A 21039-nucleotide genomic window follows, 5' to 3' on the forward strand; every position below is an offset into this window, starting at 1 on the left:
TACACTATTGACTCGTCAGTGCTATTTAAGCTGAAAAGCCATTAGACACTTGTCATGTGTCATTATTAATTACTGAGGATCTTAACTGTCATGTGCGTACACTAGTGGTTTTAGTTGCCATTATGGGAAATCAAGAAGTTTTGTATGCAACAGTATTTCTAGGTCTCAGCGTTGCTTCTGGCAACATATTAATAACGTAAAGGCATCCTGTCTTGTGCTTCAAGTCACTGTCACATTAAGGCAAATTTACAGTCCTTCCTTATACTTTACTTGTGTACTTTGAGTGCCTAAAATATTACAATAGAGGATATTGTTGGATAAAGAAATTGAAAACATAGTAAATGACCAATTTTCGGTATTGTGATCTGTTTTATAACATTCTGCAACTTGGCTGATGTGTTTGTTCAAAGCAATTTGAGAAATGTCATTAATGTGGAACTGTGTTTCTCTCAAAAAATTAATATAAATTAGTAGCACAAATACAATTTCTATTAAACATGGTTGCCAGTATTGTGCAAGTTCACAATCCCGAACAAAGAGCTAGCTCAAAGTTTAGTTTAAGCATTAGCAGTTTCTGTGATTGATACAGACCATTCCCAATACACTGTATGGTTGCTGAACTCCTCCTACACTCGGCACACATCAAGTGAATGGTGGTAGAGCAGTAGGAGGAGGAAGCTCTGGCGGGCTGATGGGATTGTAGGGGCGCACAGTGAGTAACGAAGCCTTTGCCGCTCATTCTCACCCTGCAAGTGAATGACATTCATATTCTGATAACTGATTAATTCAGTTCACTGAAAAATTTTAAATGTTCAATGAACAGCAGTCTTTTAGCACATTCATGCTCAACGCTGATGCTTAACTAACTGCAGCCTATCAGGGGGAACTGCGTTGCCAAGCAGATGCATCAGCGATAATACAGAAAAGTCTTTCTGTCAGTCTGATTGAAGAAACGGCAAATATAATTGAACCTATACCGAAAGGACATGATAAACAAATCCAACTCAAATTCTGATGTGTTGCTAATTAGTAAAAGTCTATCACCTTTATTCACACATGTGAATAACATATGAACCCTCTCACTGGTCGAGTACAATTCTGCTGTCTCTCATATTTTCTATTTTTATTCACCGTCTCTACAACAACACCAACGACAACAACGTTCCTACACTGGAACTGGACGTATCGCCAACAATAATGTTCAGTTATTTCAAGGGGAGGTTTATGTTGCTGAGATCAGGGCGCAGTCATCTCCCCACCGTAAGCAAAATGCTCCTGAAGACAATGATAATGATAACATATTCTTCTGTCTGAGCTTTCTCTTAAAATGTAGTGTGGAAATAGGACTCAAGACTACCACCTCTGTAAGGAAAGCTGTCCTCCTCCACATCATTAAATAAGAAGAGTAAGGGTGTCTTTTGGAGGATATGTGGAGGATATGTAGTGTAACCCTGCATAATCATAACCTCTCCCACCTTGCAAACTTAATAGAGTAAGAATAAGGGAATTTTGGGGAGAATGTGATGCTCAGCATGCCGGTGTATTTGCTTTTTACTATATATGACAGTTGTAAATCAGTTTAAAGATAGCAAACCCATACCCATTATTCCTTTCCAACTCATGCTTGATGTTTTGTATCTCATCTATGAGATCAGTAAAAAGATGCTGAAACCTGACTCTAGGCAAAGACGTGTTTTTTACTGGTGTATTTGAATAATATTTCATTCATTTCACTAAACAAAACATCTCATTTGTGGATAAAAGTCGTTTTATAAGGGTAAGGTTTAAAATAAAATGCTGGCATTTTGAATGAAATAAATTAAAAGAAATATAGAGTACATCGGCTGATTCTAATGGTTTATTTAATAGAAATTAGAATTTGTAGTGACACCATCATGTTTAAGAATAATTCACACAGGATTAGATTTGTCTCCTAAGATTTAGAAGTCCAAAGAAACTACTCCATCTGTACTGCAAGGACAACACGAAAAGGAAAGTGCATGAAAACACAAATTTCGGAGGTTTAGCAGTAACCATTTAAAACGCCTTCAAGAATGGCTTCTTGGATATTTCAAGGATCTTCTCTCTCCACCCCATTATTTCGTGATTCATCCCTTTTCTTCCTGCTCAGTGTGTATTACATTGCTTTACCTCCTACGCTGGTAGTCTACATTTTATTATTATTTTTTTTCTGCATGAGAGCAGTTTTAAAGTGCTTACAAGAAGGGGTAGCTGCAGTCTGGTTTTCTGGTTCAGATATTATTAAACTGTCCTTTTCTGATTAATCCCTCCACCCTACCCTGTTACCACTGTTGCTATTTCATCCTCTCCATCCATCTGTTATATAATTCTGGACTGTAGCAGACTGGGATAATAGCAAGCTAAGAGTCTAGGTTTGTACAACACTTGGGATTGAGTCTAGTCTCCTGAAATTTTATGCAGTGAACATTATTATTTTTAGTTGGATATGTGTGCCCCATGCATTAACAGAAAGAGAGAAAAAAACTCTTTCCGTGAAAGGATTGTGCGGCATTAAGGAATTAAGGGTCTAAGGATTATATGAAGCATTTATGGCAAGACACAGGTAGTCTGAGAGTCCACAATGGTGTGGTTGAAAGAAAGGGCATTGTGGTTGAGGTGGTGCACATTTTAATCTCCAGTGGCCTGGGTTCAGTTCATGTAAGAGAAACTATTCTGTTGGCAAACTTATTTTATTATGTTTTTTGTCAGAAATTGTACCTATTATTCATAAACACCAAGCTTAACTTAAGTTGCAGTATTTTATTGCTCAAACTCACATAATTCAGTGGAGGTCACATGTTTTCCTGTGCTCTCAGCATAATGAATTCATTCCAGTGCATCTGTATCCTGGAAAGGTGTTAAACAAGAGAGACATGTTTGATCTTTAAGCATCTGGATCAGGGAGTCATATAATCTCATTATGAGGTTAAATCACCTTGTGCCGTGCAGTGTATTTTTATTCTGCCTTGTAAGGTGTTATCACACCTTGCTTGTGAGTTAAAATTACAATAATAAAAAAAAGTTATTAATGTTCTGTATACTAATTATCAAAGTGTTTCAGCCACACTAATGGAGTAGCTCTTGGGATGGCAGTGTTGGTCATTTGTTCCACTTCAATGGGTCAGAAATATTTTAACAGCTAGTGTGGATATTGCTAAGAAATGTGGTACAGACATTCATGGTTCAGAGAATGAGAATGAATTCCAAACTGTTTTCTTAGATGAACTCCAGAAAATATTTAGGGGAATTAGGACCAGACATAGTTCTTTCAAACATGTAGCACAAAACTACAGAGATTTATCATGTGGGTGAGCTGCTGCAGACATTTGCATTCTTTCATTAAGCACTGCTACAGTATGTAATGTCTAGAAACAGCTGTACAGACTTTAGCTTTCCCCTAACTATTCAGTTGTGGGCTTTAGGTTTCATCATGATGCATAGCTTAGATTGTATTGATCAACTGACTTTTCTTCTAGTGCCACCAAAAGGGTACAAGAATGGTTTTGAGTGAAATGTTTGTTGTTTGATTGATTGAAAATTTGTCTAACTCTTAGTTAGTTATCGACTAAATATGTGCAAAAATATCATTCCATCAACGGTGCTTCTGCTTAGTGCTACTTAATAAATGTTAATGTGCTAAGCGAACATTATACATAGTAATCCTGCTTAACAGCAAGTTGGTATTGTAATAGTTAACATGTAAACATGTTGCTGCTGACACCAACAGTGAACTTTTCACTAGACGGTTGGTTTTACTTTTAATTAATACTTTTATTAATACATAACCTTTATTTATTTATAAAATATTGAACTCAAGAATCAGACAGACACCAACAGTCCATCCATAACAATTATAACAATAACCATAACACAGATTTTCATAAGGTTTTATGGTTGTGCAGATTCAGATTAGAGTTTTCTGTTTTTCTGTTGTTCCAATATAACACCCTTTTGACTCAATTTATCGAACCGCCTTTGTTTTCTTAACTTAAGAAGACTGGTGTGTGTTTGTTTAAGACTCTGATTCCCAGGTGTGTCCGCCCACAGCTCCAGTTTGTACCTGCCTCTCCTTAGTCCAGGTCACCATCACAGTTTTCGTACTGAATAAGGAACAGAGTGCGTTTTATTTTGGCATCTGTTCTCAGACAATTTCACTGTAATCATTGCTGCTGACCAACTAAAGAGAAAAACCTACAGTATCAATTAATGCATTAGTCAGTGAGAATGAGAAAAGCTTAATCGTCTTTTTAAAAATGCCTTGTATGCATGTATCGGTCAATGCTAGCCTAATGTATTCAGTTCTGCCCTTAAATACCATGGCAAAGTGTAAGTTATTATTAACCTATTGAACCTATTGAACTTTTCCATGCTTTGTTTTTATGGGTAAGGCCATGTAAAGACATGAGGGCTTTGTATGTGAGGGTGTTAGGCATTATTTACACTAAAACATGACTACTAATGGTGTTGCTGGCTGTATTTCAGTATGCTGTGGATGATATCGACCCGCTGATTATAAAGCTGTGGGGGATCAATATAAGCCAAGAATACATAGATTGGGTGGCAAATCTCTCAACAGACTTGCCAAATGCCCTCTCTCTTCCACTCCACTTCTCCCTCTCTCTTTCCTCTTAAACATCAAGATGAGTAGACCCATAATTGAGTGTGATCTGTTCTCCCATTAGAATAAAAGGCAGATCAATTGTGCCATTTCTTTCTTTAAATCTCTCATTCCCCCTCTATTTTAAGGGTGATGGCACAGATGGGTATAGTGAGCAGAGACAAAAACACACTGGCTATCCTCTTTGATGCAAAAACAAAGCCGTGAGAAAGCAAAAGAGAAGTATTTTCCACACAGTGCATCATCTAAATAAATAGGGCATACACTTCTTTAATAGTGACATACTGGTTCCCACTCGAGCTACAAAACTGGAAAACAAGAAGAAAACATGGAGCTCAATTCAAAAGGGAAGAGGATGAGATCAACACAAATATAATCCCCACAACAGCACTATAAGATGAAGGGCATAAAAGTGGGGGTGAAAGGGCAACAGGGAGGGAAGTAAATTTGTTTTAAATTAAACCTTTTACACAAATCAAAAAATCCTCATACTGTAGTGGATAGTTTAGTTCTTTTCACAACAATAATCACCTGAGAAACAGTACTACTGTATTGTGGAGTGAGTGCAGGTTAGACAAACAATAAAATAGTTAAAACATATCAAACAGATGGTACAGTCCCTTGATCAAGTATATTGGTGTCCAGGATTTATTTTCCATTTGAAAGACTGGAATACATCAGCCACTGTTGATACAGTTAGTTTATCTCTTTCTATAGTGCTGTAAATTGCACCTGTTTGAAGAAGTTTAGTTTATCAGTCTATATGTGGTCATGCTGCTCTATCCATCACTCATTGAAACTGCTCTAGCTCTGTCCTATTACACTTTGGTAGTTTAGAGAGCCAGGACTTTCAACAATAATTTTAAAAAAAGGACAAGAGCATTTTACATTGGAATGAGGACTTTACAAATGCCTTTGTTCTGCTTATTGCACTTAAAACAGCAACATTTATTTTTAAACCCAGCTTCTTAGCAAAGATCCAGCGTCACACTAACACTAATGTAAGCAAAAAGTATTGCTTTAAGATATTACTTCCTTTGTGAAATGTCAAGGGGTTGTTAATGCTTCTAAGTTTTTTTTGGAGAGCATCTAGGACATAGAACTGGGTTCTGGGTATTGGGGGTTTGGCAACAGTTTATTAACACAAAACCTGAGGTTCCCACATCATGCACTAGAGCTAGCTCACATTTGGCTTAACATTTTTGCTGAGTAGCATCAGTAGACATATAGACTCTACATAAATAATAGACTTTAAATTAGTCAACTTACTAGATGTATTGGAATGTCATTCATATAAATATACAGAAAAATAAGGGTTCAAGTACTTTTCCCTGTGGCATGCCACAACTGCAATTAGCATTTTTTAAAAGTGAACATACTGACTCCTTCCATGGTGATAGGATTCAAACTATTACAATAAAACTGAGCTTTTGTAGTTTTCAAAGTAAGATTTGAAAAGCAAAAAATGAATGAAAAGCATTTTTTATACTTCTTTAATGTCATCTCTGTGAGAAATGCCGTTTCTGAACAATTCCTAGAAAACACATGATGGTAATAAATGCAGGGGGATATAAGTGTCACATTTTAGCACCTTTTAGCAACTGTCTTCTCTGTCCACTCTTGCTGTTGCTGTTATGAGTTGACCTTTTCCCATGTTGAATTCAGGTAAAGGAGCGGAAGCACTCTGATTCCCTGGGGTTAGATTATTCCTCAGAATGCAAACCCTGTAGTGCTCTTGCTTAAGTGGAGGAGATGCAGGAAAAGAATCAGTGTTACAAATTTAATCACTGATTGATTTCTATGAAAACACATCTATAAAACAAGCTTTAGTGTCTGACTTTGTGAATGCCATTGCTCAGGCAGAATGTGTTTTTGATAAGGTTGATGTAATCAGAGTAAATGCCCCAAGCAATTACTGCTCAGTTTCTTCTAAATTGTTTGTAACAGTATTGCATTGCATTGCATTTCTATAGACATAAGCATTGAACCAGCTAATGCAGAAAGTCATAGTATCATAGGTAGAAATGAGGCCATGGCTTACTGTACACTGTACTAGAAAGGACATAGGATGTGCCAAAGTCATAGGCTGTTAATGTAATATTAATACAATCACATAACATACAATCAATATAATGTGTTCTTCTTCTTCTACATTAGGCTATATTTATTTTTACTATGCATATTGATTGTCTTTAGCAAACTCAGATTAAGTAGTAGTGGCAACACTGTAGTGTGTTGTCAAGTCCACCAGGTTGAAACTGGACCACCACCACAGGTAAAATCTAATTCTCTGGGAAACACTGGAAAATATTCATTGGCAGGCAGTGATGAGTTACTTAGAACTTAGAACTCTATCCCTAGAAATCACATTTATCAATTGGCTTTTCTTGTGGGAACATAACGATTGGCCATTTGTGTCAAGGGTTAAAACCCACTTACACAGAGATTGTCAGCAGAGCATGAAATGATACCTGTTCCTCTCTGTGGCATGTCAGTGTGCCAGTTCCTCTGCATATGGTTCATACCGGGCTATGCATATTTCATGAGGCTTAAACCATGAATTGCATCTTGCCTGTTTTATTAGCATTTTAATCCCTTTACAGATTTGCCGCTCGTGCCTCAGCTGAGGCAGTGTGACGTTTCAATATAGAGACTTCACACTTTTCATTTGCTGCTTTTAAAGTACATTTATCTTCATGTCAATTTTGAGAGGTAAAGCAAAATTGCTCCGAAAAAAGAAAAACATGAATCCACAGACATTTTTTTTTTCTCATGTACTGTACATTTCAGCTGCATGAATATTATTTAGTTATAGTAGTGATGCGTTGTGTTCATTGGCAAATCATATTTGTTTGCAATAAACAACACTTACCTTGTAACACAGCATTTAGATGTTTTCTCTAAAGTAATGGCTTACTTCAAAGGGGGTTCTGTTGTCAAGTTTGTAAAGCTTTCTTTTTTCAATAATCACACAGAAGATGAAAGCTGCTGTATGAATTCAAATTTAATTTGTTCAGTCATCCATTAAAAGGGTTTGTGTGTCTCCCCTGCCACCAGTCCATCCTCACTCTCTCTCTTTCTCCCTCTCTTTGTCGCTCTCTCTCTAGAAAGCTGTGTGGCAAATTGAAGCTCCAGCACTGAATGACAATAAGTAAAAGGGGAAAAATACATATTGAGGGCACAGTGAACTTAAGCAATTAAATTAAAAAGTTATTAACTTTGGAATGAGGGACACTGCTCTCTCTGCTGCCACTGCCTGCAGCCAGAAGCTTCAGAGTTCAAGGAAACTTACTGAAACAGAAACAGGAAAGGGGAGAAGGGAAGACGACAGACAGACGTGTAGGGAAAAAAGAGGTAGAGACAGACAGCGGGAAACAGATGAAAGATTGTAGATTGAGAGTAAAGGTTATAAGCCCCTAAGCAAAGATGTCCTCTAAAACGATGTTTGATATCATCCAAATGGTGTGGGCTGATACATGTCTAATTGTGAACCTGCTTATTTGATCATTGATCATTACCACAGTATTGTCTTAAGCAAAGGACTGGCTAGTTGCCACTCTCAACGCCTTGGCCAATACCTAAGTCAGCATAATTGTACCATTGTAAGCCCATATTCCAAGGGAGTGAGAATCAAAGTTAATTAAGCTTTTGCTGTGGTTTGCACAAATAGTAAGTAATGGGCTGACTGCTAATTAACCCTAAGAAACTGCTTCCTTTCAATGCAGTAAGTGATATTTGGAACTATGTCTCCTTTTCCTTACACAATTAGCACTGTTTCACCAAGCATAACTAATAACTCTTCCATATGATAATGGTCTTGTACTGTATGATAAATGGAAGTGAGTATTTGCTTTTATGATGTGCAAGAATTTTGAAATGCTTACAATGCAGTAAAACATTTGATCATCTGTGTCTTTAATGGCATAAGCGGTGCTAGCTGAAACAATCGCTTGTCAATGTCAGTACCAGTGTCTCTAATAAGTAGAGATATGAATCCCAAGCATTTTGTTAGTAATTATCATCTGTTTATGCTAATAATTTATTTGATAATTTAAATTATTTCCATGTTGCATATTGGTAACACTGAATTTTATTTGAAATATGGTGACATAAAAAACAAAACAAGTCTTTAATAGACTAGAAAAACACATAGCAATAAATAGCAGACCAAATGTAACTACTGCACAGTTGGACATTTTACTTTTATAAATACAGACCTACAGAGAATACAAAAAATATAATTCTCTGTACTTTACCTTTGTTTCTAAAACGCTTTTGTAATTGTTCTGCACAAAGCAATCTTGCTGTTTTGGCAAACTTTATTTGGCAGGCATAATGTCTACTGAGGACACAGTTTAGTCATGATAAATAAATCCATCACTCACCATACAGAAGGAGAAATTGTCAACATACTGTAAACTGGTTATTCTACAACACGGCAAAGGTCAACGACATCTGCACGAAAACAGCTGCTAGGTGTTTCCATTTATGTAATTTGATAGACCAGATTTTGTCCACAGGAGCATGAATTTTAATTATCAAGAGATTTTTAAAGTAGGCTTTGAGGTAACATTACACTAGATAGGATAAGTGTAGATGTACATCATGGATTATAACGCAGCAGCAAGGACTGACAAATCGTAATGAAAGGGAATATATGAATGAATGAATATGAGGACATTTAGTTAGCGTGGCCCCATGGATCAGCTCCATTATCCAGCCTTTCAGGCAATATCAAGGCCGATATCTGCTAATAATATTGAATTAGTGCATACCCAGTTAAAAGATAACTTAATGTATCTATTGTCATACTAGATCATACTGTTATCCCTCATTTTCAACATTCATTTTCTACCTTGCTGAGTTTTTGTAGGTTTTTCATCTTAAACCTCGCAGCCCCTCTCATAAACCATGGATGAAAATCATGTCATGTCCAGTTAGTGTAGCGCAAAATGAAAAATGGGCATCGGTTTTCACTGGCAACTGCAGTGCATCAGGGTCATTCATTGTCGTCCAAACCCCATTAGCCAGTAGGGCCATGTCAAGCAGGGGCAGAGTCGATAAGGAAGCGCTGGAACAATAGCGTGCCAGCCAACTGCACTCTATTGTTGAACACTGTGGAAACACTTAGAAGAAAATAGCAGTTCTACAGCTTTTAGTGGGCTGGGAATGTACAGAACAGTATAATAACGGCATCCTTTTTAAAAGGGCAGAGGGAGAAAAGGCAACGTAAAGTCGGAGCACATTTGATTTGAAAGGAAGTGGGATGAGTTGATGAGCATCTTCTCTCTTTAAAAACATTTTAATTAGCAAAATCTTATACACACTGCCAATGATTGCTCACTGTGCTCTGATCTTCTTATTAGGCTTACTTACAAAGCTAACCTGCTGAAATCCAGTAGTCACGCTGACACTACCCTTGCAAGAGTTAAACCAATCGGGAACACGTGTGCAGCATATTCACACCAGATGTTTCAAAAAGGGTTACGACCTCTTGATACCTCAGCAGTGTGTCTGACCACACACAGGTGGTCTGAATCCCCAAAACCTTGTGATGGTCACATTGACAGAGCAGGAAAGCCCCTAAGAAGCACCTCTTTTAAAAGATTTTTCAGTTCTAAACTTTTGCTGCACTTCTGCTTAACATATTTTAGAGAGATGTGTCATCCTAGTTATACAGTATTTTTTACTACTAACCCATTTAGTAATTTTTCTCACTTACAAAGCAAAGAGGTAAAGTGACTGTTCTGAAAAGACTTAAATCAGCTACAAAACAGTGACCTTTTTATTCATGTTTTTTTTTCTCCCTCACTCTTTCTCACATTCTTGTTTGCTTATTGCTTGGTAATGGAAAAAAAAACAATATGTGAGCATAGCAAAATAGCAGTATTCCTAAATGGGTTCCCTGGTTTTGATTTCCACATTAACAGCAGTAACTTTTACAAAAACATAAACATGACTGTTTGTACACTGTGATTGAAAATCTGCCTCAACCAAGGTACCTGCCTGGGGGAGGGAAATCAATCTCTATCAGGACTACAGTATGAACCTAACTCAAAGTTAGACTCTGTGAGGCTGTGTTCAGGCCCATCTAATTGCTTTCATGCTCACATTTTTAATGTTTATTTCATTTTTAATTTTGACCCTGTGGTGTTGAGAGATGAAAAGTGAAGAAATCACCACACATCACTGCAATCCATCCAAACGCAGTAGAGATACTGATATGAAACCAATACCCTCACCTCATACAGGTGCTAAAAGAAAAGTCAGTGAGCAGGATTCTTCCTCTGGGGAACTGAAATGTCTGTATGATGTAGTAAATATGTTATGCTTTAGAAAATACTAAGATATGATATGTTAGAGTATACACGGCTTGTTCTTAATGGACTGAAGAAGGCTAAATCTGGTTTTATCTGATAGATGTTATCTTATTTACTAGAGAGACTCGGGCTTTGTCCAGAGAGACATTGTAACACAGCCATTTGCAGTACAACAAGGCAGGTGCTACAGGCAGGAGTTGGTTTACAGAGACATCTTTGGTCATGACAATGTCAAGGGAGACAGCTGAAACATGGAATTGACATAACAAAATAGTCTGAATGAGCGTTTGCATGCACTGGATTGGCCAACGCAGTGGTTTGCTAGATGACAAAATGTCTCTTTGCATTCCCCACATGATGTGCTTCTCTGTTATAATGAATGAGATAGGCTGTATTTTCTTCTCACATGTAAACATGAAAATCTGTGTGAATTAGTCGTAACTGGAGCACCTGAGAAAGACATGAATGAATGAAATCATCACACTTTTTTAGTCTGAAGCCCATCCGATCTTTTTCTTTCCCATTGCCACACTTCAAAGATACCTCTAGAGAGAAGCTTCAAAATGTACAGCATTACAGGCTTTGTCAGGACTGCCACAGAGTCCCAGACTCGCCAAGAAAGTTTATCTCTTGCTATTTGTTTTAAAGTTGGTTCTGTTCACGGGTAACAGATTCCACATGTCATGTGTTCTCCTTTTACCTGGCCTCACTTTTATCTTCCACCCCCTATTGCACTTCCCGTTTGCTTTTCCTCTATCTGTGTTGTCCCTCTTCACTTTCCTTTCTCACTCTTGCTTCATCGTTGGCTTTACCTCTGCAGTGGGCTCAAACAGAAGAGTTTAAATCATATCAGGCATGGGAGCTTTGCAAGGTGCTATCCGTTATACAGAAGGGGTGCTGCAGTATTGTCTCTTCTCTTATGTTTTGTTTGTTCGTTTCATATCGTGACTTTTATCTCCATTCACACCTTTAATTCTTTAACCCTCCATCTGATATTAACTCAGCTTTCTTACACCGTTCTCATCATTCCCCCATTAGCTCTGATCTCTCCCCTACTGTTACACCATCACCCTGGTATCCTTTCGTTAATCAACCAACTCACTGTTCAAACTTTTTCTTTTCTCTGCTCTGTCAACTTTTGCTGTCTTACAAATTCTTTCTGCACTTGTCTCTCTTAACTAAAGCCCAGTTTCTGCTCTTTTCTTTCTTGCTTCCTGCCTGCTCCCTTCAGCCAACAGACTGCCCCACTCTGGTTCTCTTTCATTACACTTTTCAAAAGTGAGTGATATCAAAATGTGTTATCTAACATCTCTCTCACCCTGTTGGTTCTTTCGTCTTACCTACTTTTTTTTTCTTTTCCAGGAATGGGTGACAGCCACTGACCTGCTCATCTCTTTGGACAGGCTTAACACCTTTGGAGATGAGTTCTTCAAGGACGCTAAAGTGTTGCGCTCGTACTTCTATGCCATCTCTGATTTCTCTGTGGGTGGCAGGTAAGAGACACCTGAAAATGTGTCCTCCAGAATAATGTCACCTTGGATAGTCTTGTATAGCTAACAGCCTTTCTGAAATGTTAAAAAAAAAAAAAGATGAAAAAGATTCACTTTGGAGTTTAACCTTGAGCTTTGTCCCCTGAAACTCTGGCAGAAATGTAAGCTTAAAATGTCTTAAAATCTCTGTGGTGTCTAATGTTTTTGCGCTTTTTTGGTGTTTTTCATTAAATAAATCTATAATGTCCTCTCCCAAACATGACAGAAGCCCAGTCCTGCCTCCTACAAGATGTATTTATATTATACTAACTGGCTCTGCCTAATATGTGTTGGAGGAAACACAATAACTGCCTGAGGAAGTAGGGGTGGGAGGTGGTTGACTGGGCTTAGAAAGCACAGATTTTAGAACCCATAGCTTTTAACACTGTTTTGGTTAGAGAAAGATCATGGCTTTGATTAAATGTTAGAAAAATATATTGTGTCATATCGGTTGTCTCCAGGCAACATAGTAGATACTCTGGCCCTTATTATGTTAAATGATAGAAACATCCAGACACTTTCTTAGAAAGTATAATGTACATTTGTTGTTGTATGTCTGTGTGTGTCAGCCCTGAAATACAGTGGCGATCTGTCCAAGGGGATTGACTTGGGCACCTGAAGGAGGAGAAGCTGTTAAGATAATGAATGGATGTACATTTGTTGCATATGTTTTTGCACCATATAAAACATAGAAAGGTCATAAAACTCTTTCTAACAAGTTCAAGTCATGATTGCATTTACATAGAAGAAGCATCCACCAAAGGTTCAGTCTTTATAAACAGAGATAGGTGACGGTTCTAACTATCTTCCTCTCTCATACTAGACCAAAAAAAAAAAACTTTAAAAACTTTAAAAACTGATAAATATCAGTGTGTCAAGATGCTATCAGATGAAAATAAACCATGAAAATAAACTAAAATCCCCTCATCCTCCTTGCACTTTTGGTTTATTACTCACAGTAATGAGAGAGGACATGGCGCCTAGGACCAGGCTGCACCTTGGCACTGCATCGAGAAGTGGACGATTAGGTGGTTGAGATGAAGCTTTCAAAGGAATATAAACTTGATCTGACACCTGTCATAAACACTTAGGATCACTGCAGCAGCATGACAAATTATCCACCAATGTCACAACACCTGAGGGAGAGACCCACATGACAGCATGTTAGCCTTGTACCAGCTTTCTCTTCAAGTACACATGCCTTTACACCTCAGTGCTACACCTCAGCAAGTTGGCCAGATTTTAGTCACTGATGCTATGAAAGACTCGTAGTAATTTTTCCACAGCGTGTCAACGTAAATGCAAGGTAAACTGTGATGTGCTAGAACTGCGGTAGCAACAATCCACATACTCATTTTACACATCTTTTCATTCTGGTGTATCATGAAGCCTCTGTATATTGAACATCACCTCTTGAACTCCACATATGCCCTGTGCAGTCACTCCCCACTCCAACATATTCAGTTAGAATTATCTCTAAGCAGCTCACGTCTGCTCCAGCGGAGAGTTCTGATATGTGGATTTGGAGCTACCAGATTGTTGTCGTCTCAACAACAACAGAAATAACTGTGTCTGAGCCTCCAGCAAGCATACGACTGGATGCAGGACAGCTGGCTAAATTTGACAGAGCATGCCACTCAGCGACAACTCCCTATCCCCTATCATAGCCCCCTGACAAAACTAGCTACATTGCTGTATCTGCCAATCTGCCTTTGTGGGAAATTATAGACTTTCCACATGCAGGGAGAAAGGAAATTGGCAGATATTAACAATCCTGTCATGAAAGTTTAATTAATAAGTTCTGTTTATCTAACAAATATTGAGGGGAGTATTTTGCCTTACAAATTGCATACATGCAAACATTTGGAGATGATCTGCACACATGAACAGATATTGTATTAACAGTATAGGCATATGATGATCAGATTTATTACATTTGCTCATACTAACACTGTACTTATTGATACTATACATGCTGGTTATTGTTTCTCATGGTCTGGGGCAGTGTAAACATTTTATCAGAGTGCAGTTACTCAGGAGGAATGAAAACTCCACCTAATTTCAGTCTATGTTTAAAACCATGAAAGATAATAGAAAGTGACAACTCCTTACGGTGAAAATACCTTCTCACTTTCCCTCTTCTCAGCCTTCAACTCCATTCACTCTGTGCATAACTACCTCCACAGTTGAGTCAGCAAGGAAAAACAGAGAGAGAGAGAGAGAGAGTAGAGGAGAAGTTGTACTTGCAGCCTTTACATAACTATCTGTCTATGTTTCCCTCAGATGTAAGTGTAACGGTCACGCCAGTGAGTGTGTTGAAGGGGAACATGGTGGCCTGGTCTGTTCCTGCCAACATCACACAGTGGGAGCCGACTGCCAGAGATGTCACCCCTTTTACCAGGACAGACCCTGGGCCAGGGCCACTGGGGATTCTGCCAACGAATGTCTGAGTGAGTAGCTGGGCTTTGGGCCGCTGTCACAAATCTACTGAGTGCAGCTTTCTGCAAAACCCACAGGGCAGTTCCAAATTCAAGTGACAACCTCAGGTTGTCAATGATCAGTGTACCACCTTTCATCATGTGCAGATTTTGGAAAAAAAAAGTTTTTACAATCTGAATCAGCACAGCAGCGAATTTCACTGCTTCTCATTATGCTGAGAATTTAATTGTGCTGAACTCAGCTTCACACAGCATTTAAATATTTTTCTGCCACCACTCTTTGGGTTTCACTTTTTGAACAAAAACTCAATTATTTTATGGCTTCATTACACAAGCTAATGATTTAAAATGCCCAATTTGAAAATAATAATGCTCACAGGTATGATAATCACAGCTCCCTGGCCCATCTGTGGATATTTAAACCTTCTCATATGTTCATAGGCACCCCCTCTTTAGTGCGTCAGTATTAGTACAATTGTTATCATGTTTGGCTCATCACACTTCACATTTATTTAATGCTGTGTCTCAGATGATTGTAATTGGTTGAGGGATAAAAAGCATAAAGGAGAGTGATTATCCCAATTATTTTTTAGTTTTTTTGAATTCTATTAAGCAGCTAGCTTGTTTTAATTACTCTTACTCGTGGTTCCAAGCAGATGGTGTCTTAAATAGATTACTGCACCCAACTTGAAAATGAATACAAATGAATGTTCACTGTAATTGCCACAGTTTTATTTACAGGTAAATACAATAAATTTATTTGGAACCAAAAAAACTGCAAAATCAGTCTCTGCACTGTATGTAATGTATTTATACTGTTACTTTATCCATGTTTCTTAACTCTCAAGAGATAAAACAATGTTAAGATCCCACCTCTGTGCTGTCTTCATGCCAACAAACAGAGTTGTCTAAGACGTGAAACATTTGTGGACTTGAAGGGGCTGACTGCCTTTTTTATACACGCAAAATCAAAGTTGGTTCAAGAAGCAGCAGCAGCACCATTTGCAGTTGCGAGTCTGCTTTGGCTGTATGTAATTTTAGACTACACCGAAGTAAGGTAAGATGAGTAAGATACATTTTGATAATATACAGGCCTATGTAGATCTAATCGAATAGAGAGAACACGATCTGTGACTTTGCAGGAACTAAGGAAAAAAGCAAAAATGATGTGTGTTGTTATTTATATCACACCATTACTTGCATTATTACTTATTTTCTTGCACAATCTGGGGCATTTTTGATGACTTATAAAACTATGTCACCTGTTTTTGAACAATTTAAATTGCCTATATCAAAACAAACCAGACACAGAAATAGGCATTTTGAGAGAGAGAGAGAGAGATGAGTATGAAAGTATTGTCTGGCCACATGTTTACTGTACTGCTGTATTAATGATTGGTTACCAGGGTAACACGTTCTACTCTTTTTTGTAGTCTCAACCCTCCTAGTAATCTCAAGGATCAAAAGGTGTGAGATTAGTATTTGTGTAACCAGCATCTGCTGCGTATTGCTTCTGACCTTGTATTATGAAAAAAAGCTGAAAAAGTATGGATTTGTGTAACTTGGTCACAGCAATGTTCAAAACACCTTTCAGCAAAAGAGTTTTATTTTAGACTTATAGGCTTATTTTATTTTGATCAATAAATCAGCATTATGGAAATGAAAGTGTGTAAAACACTAAAAATTATAGAAATCTTTGGCTTTTATAGTAGAAACAGTAAAAATTAAATTATTAGTGAATAGAGCTTTTAAAGCAGCAGTATAGTCAGTGCTATGTCATTTTCATAATGGATGTGGTTAGCATTGAGACACTTACACTTACACTTTCAATCTGATGAAAACTGACATTTCAGTTGGACATGACTAAGTCCTGCTCACAGCGCTGCACATATGCTCTGTATATACTAGGCTTGGCTTAAAAGAGTCCCCACTCTGGGGAGGAGTGGAGCAGAGTGGTTCTGTACGGCTTGAAGACTTAAGCACATCTTTTTGTCTTTGCTATAATATTTAACAGACCTATTTTTCAGGGTGCATTAGAAAATGTTTTCAGCAACAAATCCCACCCCCAACCCCTTCTGCTCTCTCACTCCTAGTGTCTGCTAAGGCTAATGAAAAATCCTACTTGCCTACACTGATTGTTACTGACGTAAAAAGAAAAACATATTTTGCAGAACATGCTCACAGAAAAGATAAAAATCGTAATTGCTGTATTAAAGAATGTAATGAGTTAAATAAAAAAGAATTTTAACCTTTAAAATTAACCACAGTACAGAACCAGACAGAGATACTGTAGTAATGTAAGACGACATACGTACATACATCATTTACAAACACTTCAACCATCAACTCTAACTATTGTGGCACCAAAGAGACATTTTGAAATGTGGTGCTCAGTCAATATGTGGGCAGTGGAGTAATGTTGGCTGTTCACTGTGACTGCTACCACTGCTCATAGAAGCTGACAATTTCAGCAAATCTGGCAAAAATGTCAAGTGTCTCTTTCAAGCAATATCGTAGTAAATGATCTCTTAGAAGAATAAATTGTAACAGACTCATGACCTTTTAAGGCTTCGGAAACCATGAAACCAACTCTAAGAAAACAATTAAGATAAAACCTGAACTTTAGAAAATAAAAACAAAATCACATACAGTTAATAAACATCTTATTTTTGCACACAAAGATTTAGAAGAGACATAAACGTGATTCTTTCAGTATTCATTATTTTTGCTATGACTAGAGCTTTTAATTTATCTTGATGTTGGAAATCTTTTTTTTTTTTTTTTTCAGTTTCCCATATGATCCTAAAATAGGTATGTAAAAATATGCAAAGGATTGTGCAAGAGTTTGCAGTTTGTGTGTGTATGTGTGAGTATCAGAGGTGCAATAGGATGTCACTGTTGTCATGATTCTCCCCCTCTGAGACTGATATCATTAGTTGTTGGTTTGATGTTGTCATGAGCTTAGCTTGAGGCTGTTCCAGTAGATAGACACTTTAAATCCTTTAAATCCACTGATTTAATGTTGAAGGCTACCAGGAGACTGTGATCATTTTTGTGAATATCAATAGCATGCTTCGTAATACTGTAGATGTCAGATATGAGATATTTATCATCTAAACCTCCTGATGTAGTACTCAGACTGATATAGGAAGATATATAAGTGGAATTAAGCCTTAAATCTCTTTAAGCCCTTTTTGTAGTGTTTTGTTTTCTTCACATTCTTGTTAGTAATTTAGGACAATACACTTGATCTAGTACTGCTCCGGCTACTCCAGCTCTCTCCCACAAATCCAATGGCATGAATGTGTTAAGCTGATGGATGGACGACCTACCACTGAACCCTAATTGCCAAACCTGCCAGCCACCTTATTGCAAAACCTTATATTAGGCAAAACCTAACTAATAAGAAACAGTCAATACAGAATGTCATTTAGTGTCATTAATCAGCTGTTCAAGATTATGAAATAACAGGTTTTGTGCCAGATCATTCTCTAACTTATTGCTCTGACAAGATTGCTAATATTTCTGCACGGTGGACTAACACTGCACATGTCTTGGGGAATTGAATATTTTCCCTGCATTATTTTTTGGGTGATTTGTGAAGTTTATGACATAAAAAAACATCTTTTCCTGTTGATCTCTCTCTAAGCTCTGTCAGTTTTCTACTCTCAGCATGCACTGCAATTATGATGTTTCTCCAGAAATCCATTTGTGTATAAAGATATGTGGAATATATTGAACATAGTTGTCAGTGAGGTGCAAAGTAGCATTTACTCATTTCTTTATTTTTCAACCTGTACATATTTTTAGTTTAAAACTGGAATGATAGAATTAGACACCACTTCATCATCGGTTCATTCAAACCATAACCACTGAAGTATGCACATTGTGTACTATACTGATCATCTGCTACCACACTGCATTTCCATCTTGAGCAGTGATATAAATCTGAAATCTTCTGTTTTCTTCCAAAAATGCTAATTGGCACCTGTCAACATCATCCCACTTCATTTCCTGCTGAGCCCTTTTCCACCTCAACTGTCACATGGTTGAGTCCACATGATCTGCATTATAATTGCACTCCATGTATTGAAGTGCAATTTTGTGTGAACTCAGCTACCTGTGAGTCACAAGAAGTCAAGATAGAAAGTACACTGTGGGGGATAAGGCCTTTACTTAGACAAGAGTATATTCAGTGAAACACCGGTCACTTTATCAGACACACCGTATCATCTAATGCAATCCAAAACAGCAGCTCTGTCATGATTTCCACTATTAAAAGATTATAATTTATTATTTATTTAAATAAGTTGAAAATATTAGACACCTTATAGAAAAATTATCACCTTTATGACAACTTCAACAAAAACTGATGAAATTAGTGTGCCTAATTAATTGGTCAGAGTATATGGAGTTGGTAAATGGTTTGCACCCAAGCAGATAAAGCACCGAGCATTGCACTACAAGATCCAAAACCCACAGTAACAACCTTGCTACAGCTCACCTGTTTGTACATTTAATATATTCTCTGGTAGAAAATGAAGGAAATTGGGATTAGAAATCTTCTGTGTAATATAAGGTTTTAACTGCAAGATAATAAGGAAATTGACCAAAACCATTTGCACATTGTATACACTATAAAACAGATACTGCACTAGACTTTAAATCATTATCTAATCTGTTATCATTAGTGGAAAAAGGCCTAGTTACAAAGTTCAGGCTGTTTTAAAGCTTATAATCATTTGTTCTTGAGGTTTTGTGGCTTAAATAATAAGCTGAATTAATGGCCTGCTAAGCATAAATCAAATGTGTTAAATCAGTTAATGAGGAATTAAGAATTAATTAAGAAAATGTGTTATCATGTTAGCATTCTTCCCATCGTGGACTGTATTTGAATTAAAATGCTTCATATACACTTTGAGTTTAATCAGTGTTAAATAGTAGTATCTTATCTCTTTTTATACTCATGATGAAGACAATACATCATTACTTGGTTAGTTATCACTGGTACGTCTGCAGCAAAAGCTGCCATGATGCTGTTACGTGAGTAAACTATCCTAACACTTCCACAAACCAGATCAATGAAAGTAACTATTCTTCTGAAGTGGACAACACTGTTGATGGACATTTGGCTTTTTGGAAGTCCTATTTTCAAAACAATCTAAATGGCTAAATAGAGAGAGGTCTTGTCTGTAACAGTCTGCAAAAGGTCATATAAATATATATATGCAACATGATTCCTCATAGCGGCTGGTGTTCTGCTCGTTTGGCTGGACCGACATCTCATTCATCCAGCAATTTAGATATAAAAATTAGTAAAATTATTGTGCCTGCAGGAATTGTGGGCCATCTCTGCAGTGTGTTCTGCAAAAGCACTAAGAAACTGGTCATAGTCATGAGACAATAGAATGGTGCATTGCATCATCTCTCACACAGGTGAGGTGCAGTGGCAACCTCCTTTGGCCTGATGCAGAGTTTGCTAAATTTATTGTCTGACTAATTAAATCAAGAAAGGTTAGTGTAACTTGATAGGTTCATAATTTTCAAAGGTCTTAAACAGGTCATGAGTTTAATAATTTAAAAGACAATGTCATTTGGGGTGTATACTCACATGAAAACGGGGCTCTTGTTTGCACAGTTGCTCTCCAACACTGTTGTGGGCACTGTGGTTCAATCTACAGTCAAACCAGGCAAACACTGTGTGGTCATCACGGCTGAATGCCAGACCTGCACAGTGTTTATTATTGTTTATACCCATATTTTTTAAATAACAATATGTGTCAATGCACTGTAAAATAGACCATTTATTCTCAATAAAACAAAAATGACTTATGTATTTTTAAAAATAATAAAGTGAAAAGCTTAATAAGCAGACACTAAACTGTATGTTTATTTGTAGTTAAACAGTAGCAGAAGTGGTGCTACTTTTAATTATTCTACTCATTGGATACTCGTGTGTAATGAGGAGAGGTTTGCCTTCCTTCCCTTTCTTCTTAATGTAATCAACGTTCCCTCCATCATCGGAAGTAACATCTGCAGACAGACAGACAGCCAGATCACCTATCAAGAGCATGGTATTGGAGGTGTTGAAGTTGTAAGATACAGTAGTGTCC

The 21039-nt window shown here is 37.3% G+C and overlaps 1 protein-coding gene across 2 annotated transcripts in view; it reads left to right on the top strand.

Moving 5' to 3' along the window:
• Nucleotides 1–21039, top strand: part of lamc3 (laminin, gamma 3) — an 89707-nt gene that overhangs the window by 8135 nt on the left and 60533 nt on the right. For both annotated transcript variants that reach the window (XM_026356470.1, XM_026356471.1), the window contains 2 exons: nt 12322–12452; nt 14772–14938. In XM_026356470.1, coding sequence (XP_026212255.1) covers nt 12322–12452; nt 14772–14938 — 298 coding nt within the window. The remainder of the gene's footprint in view (nt 1–12321; nt 12453–14771; nt 14939–21039) is intronic.

Source organism: Anabas testudineus, chromosome 12 (assembly GCF_900324465.2).
Source record: "Anabas testudineus chromosome 12, fAnaTes1.2, whole genome shotgun sequence".
Classification (NCBI taxonomy): Eukaryota; Metazoa; Chordata; class Actinopteri; order Anabantiformes; family Anabantidae; genus Anabas; species Anabas testudineus.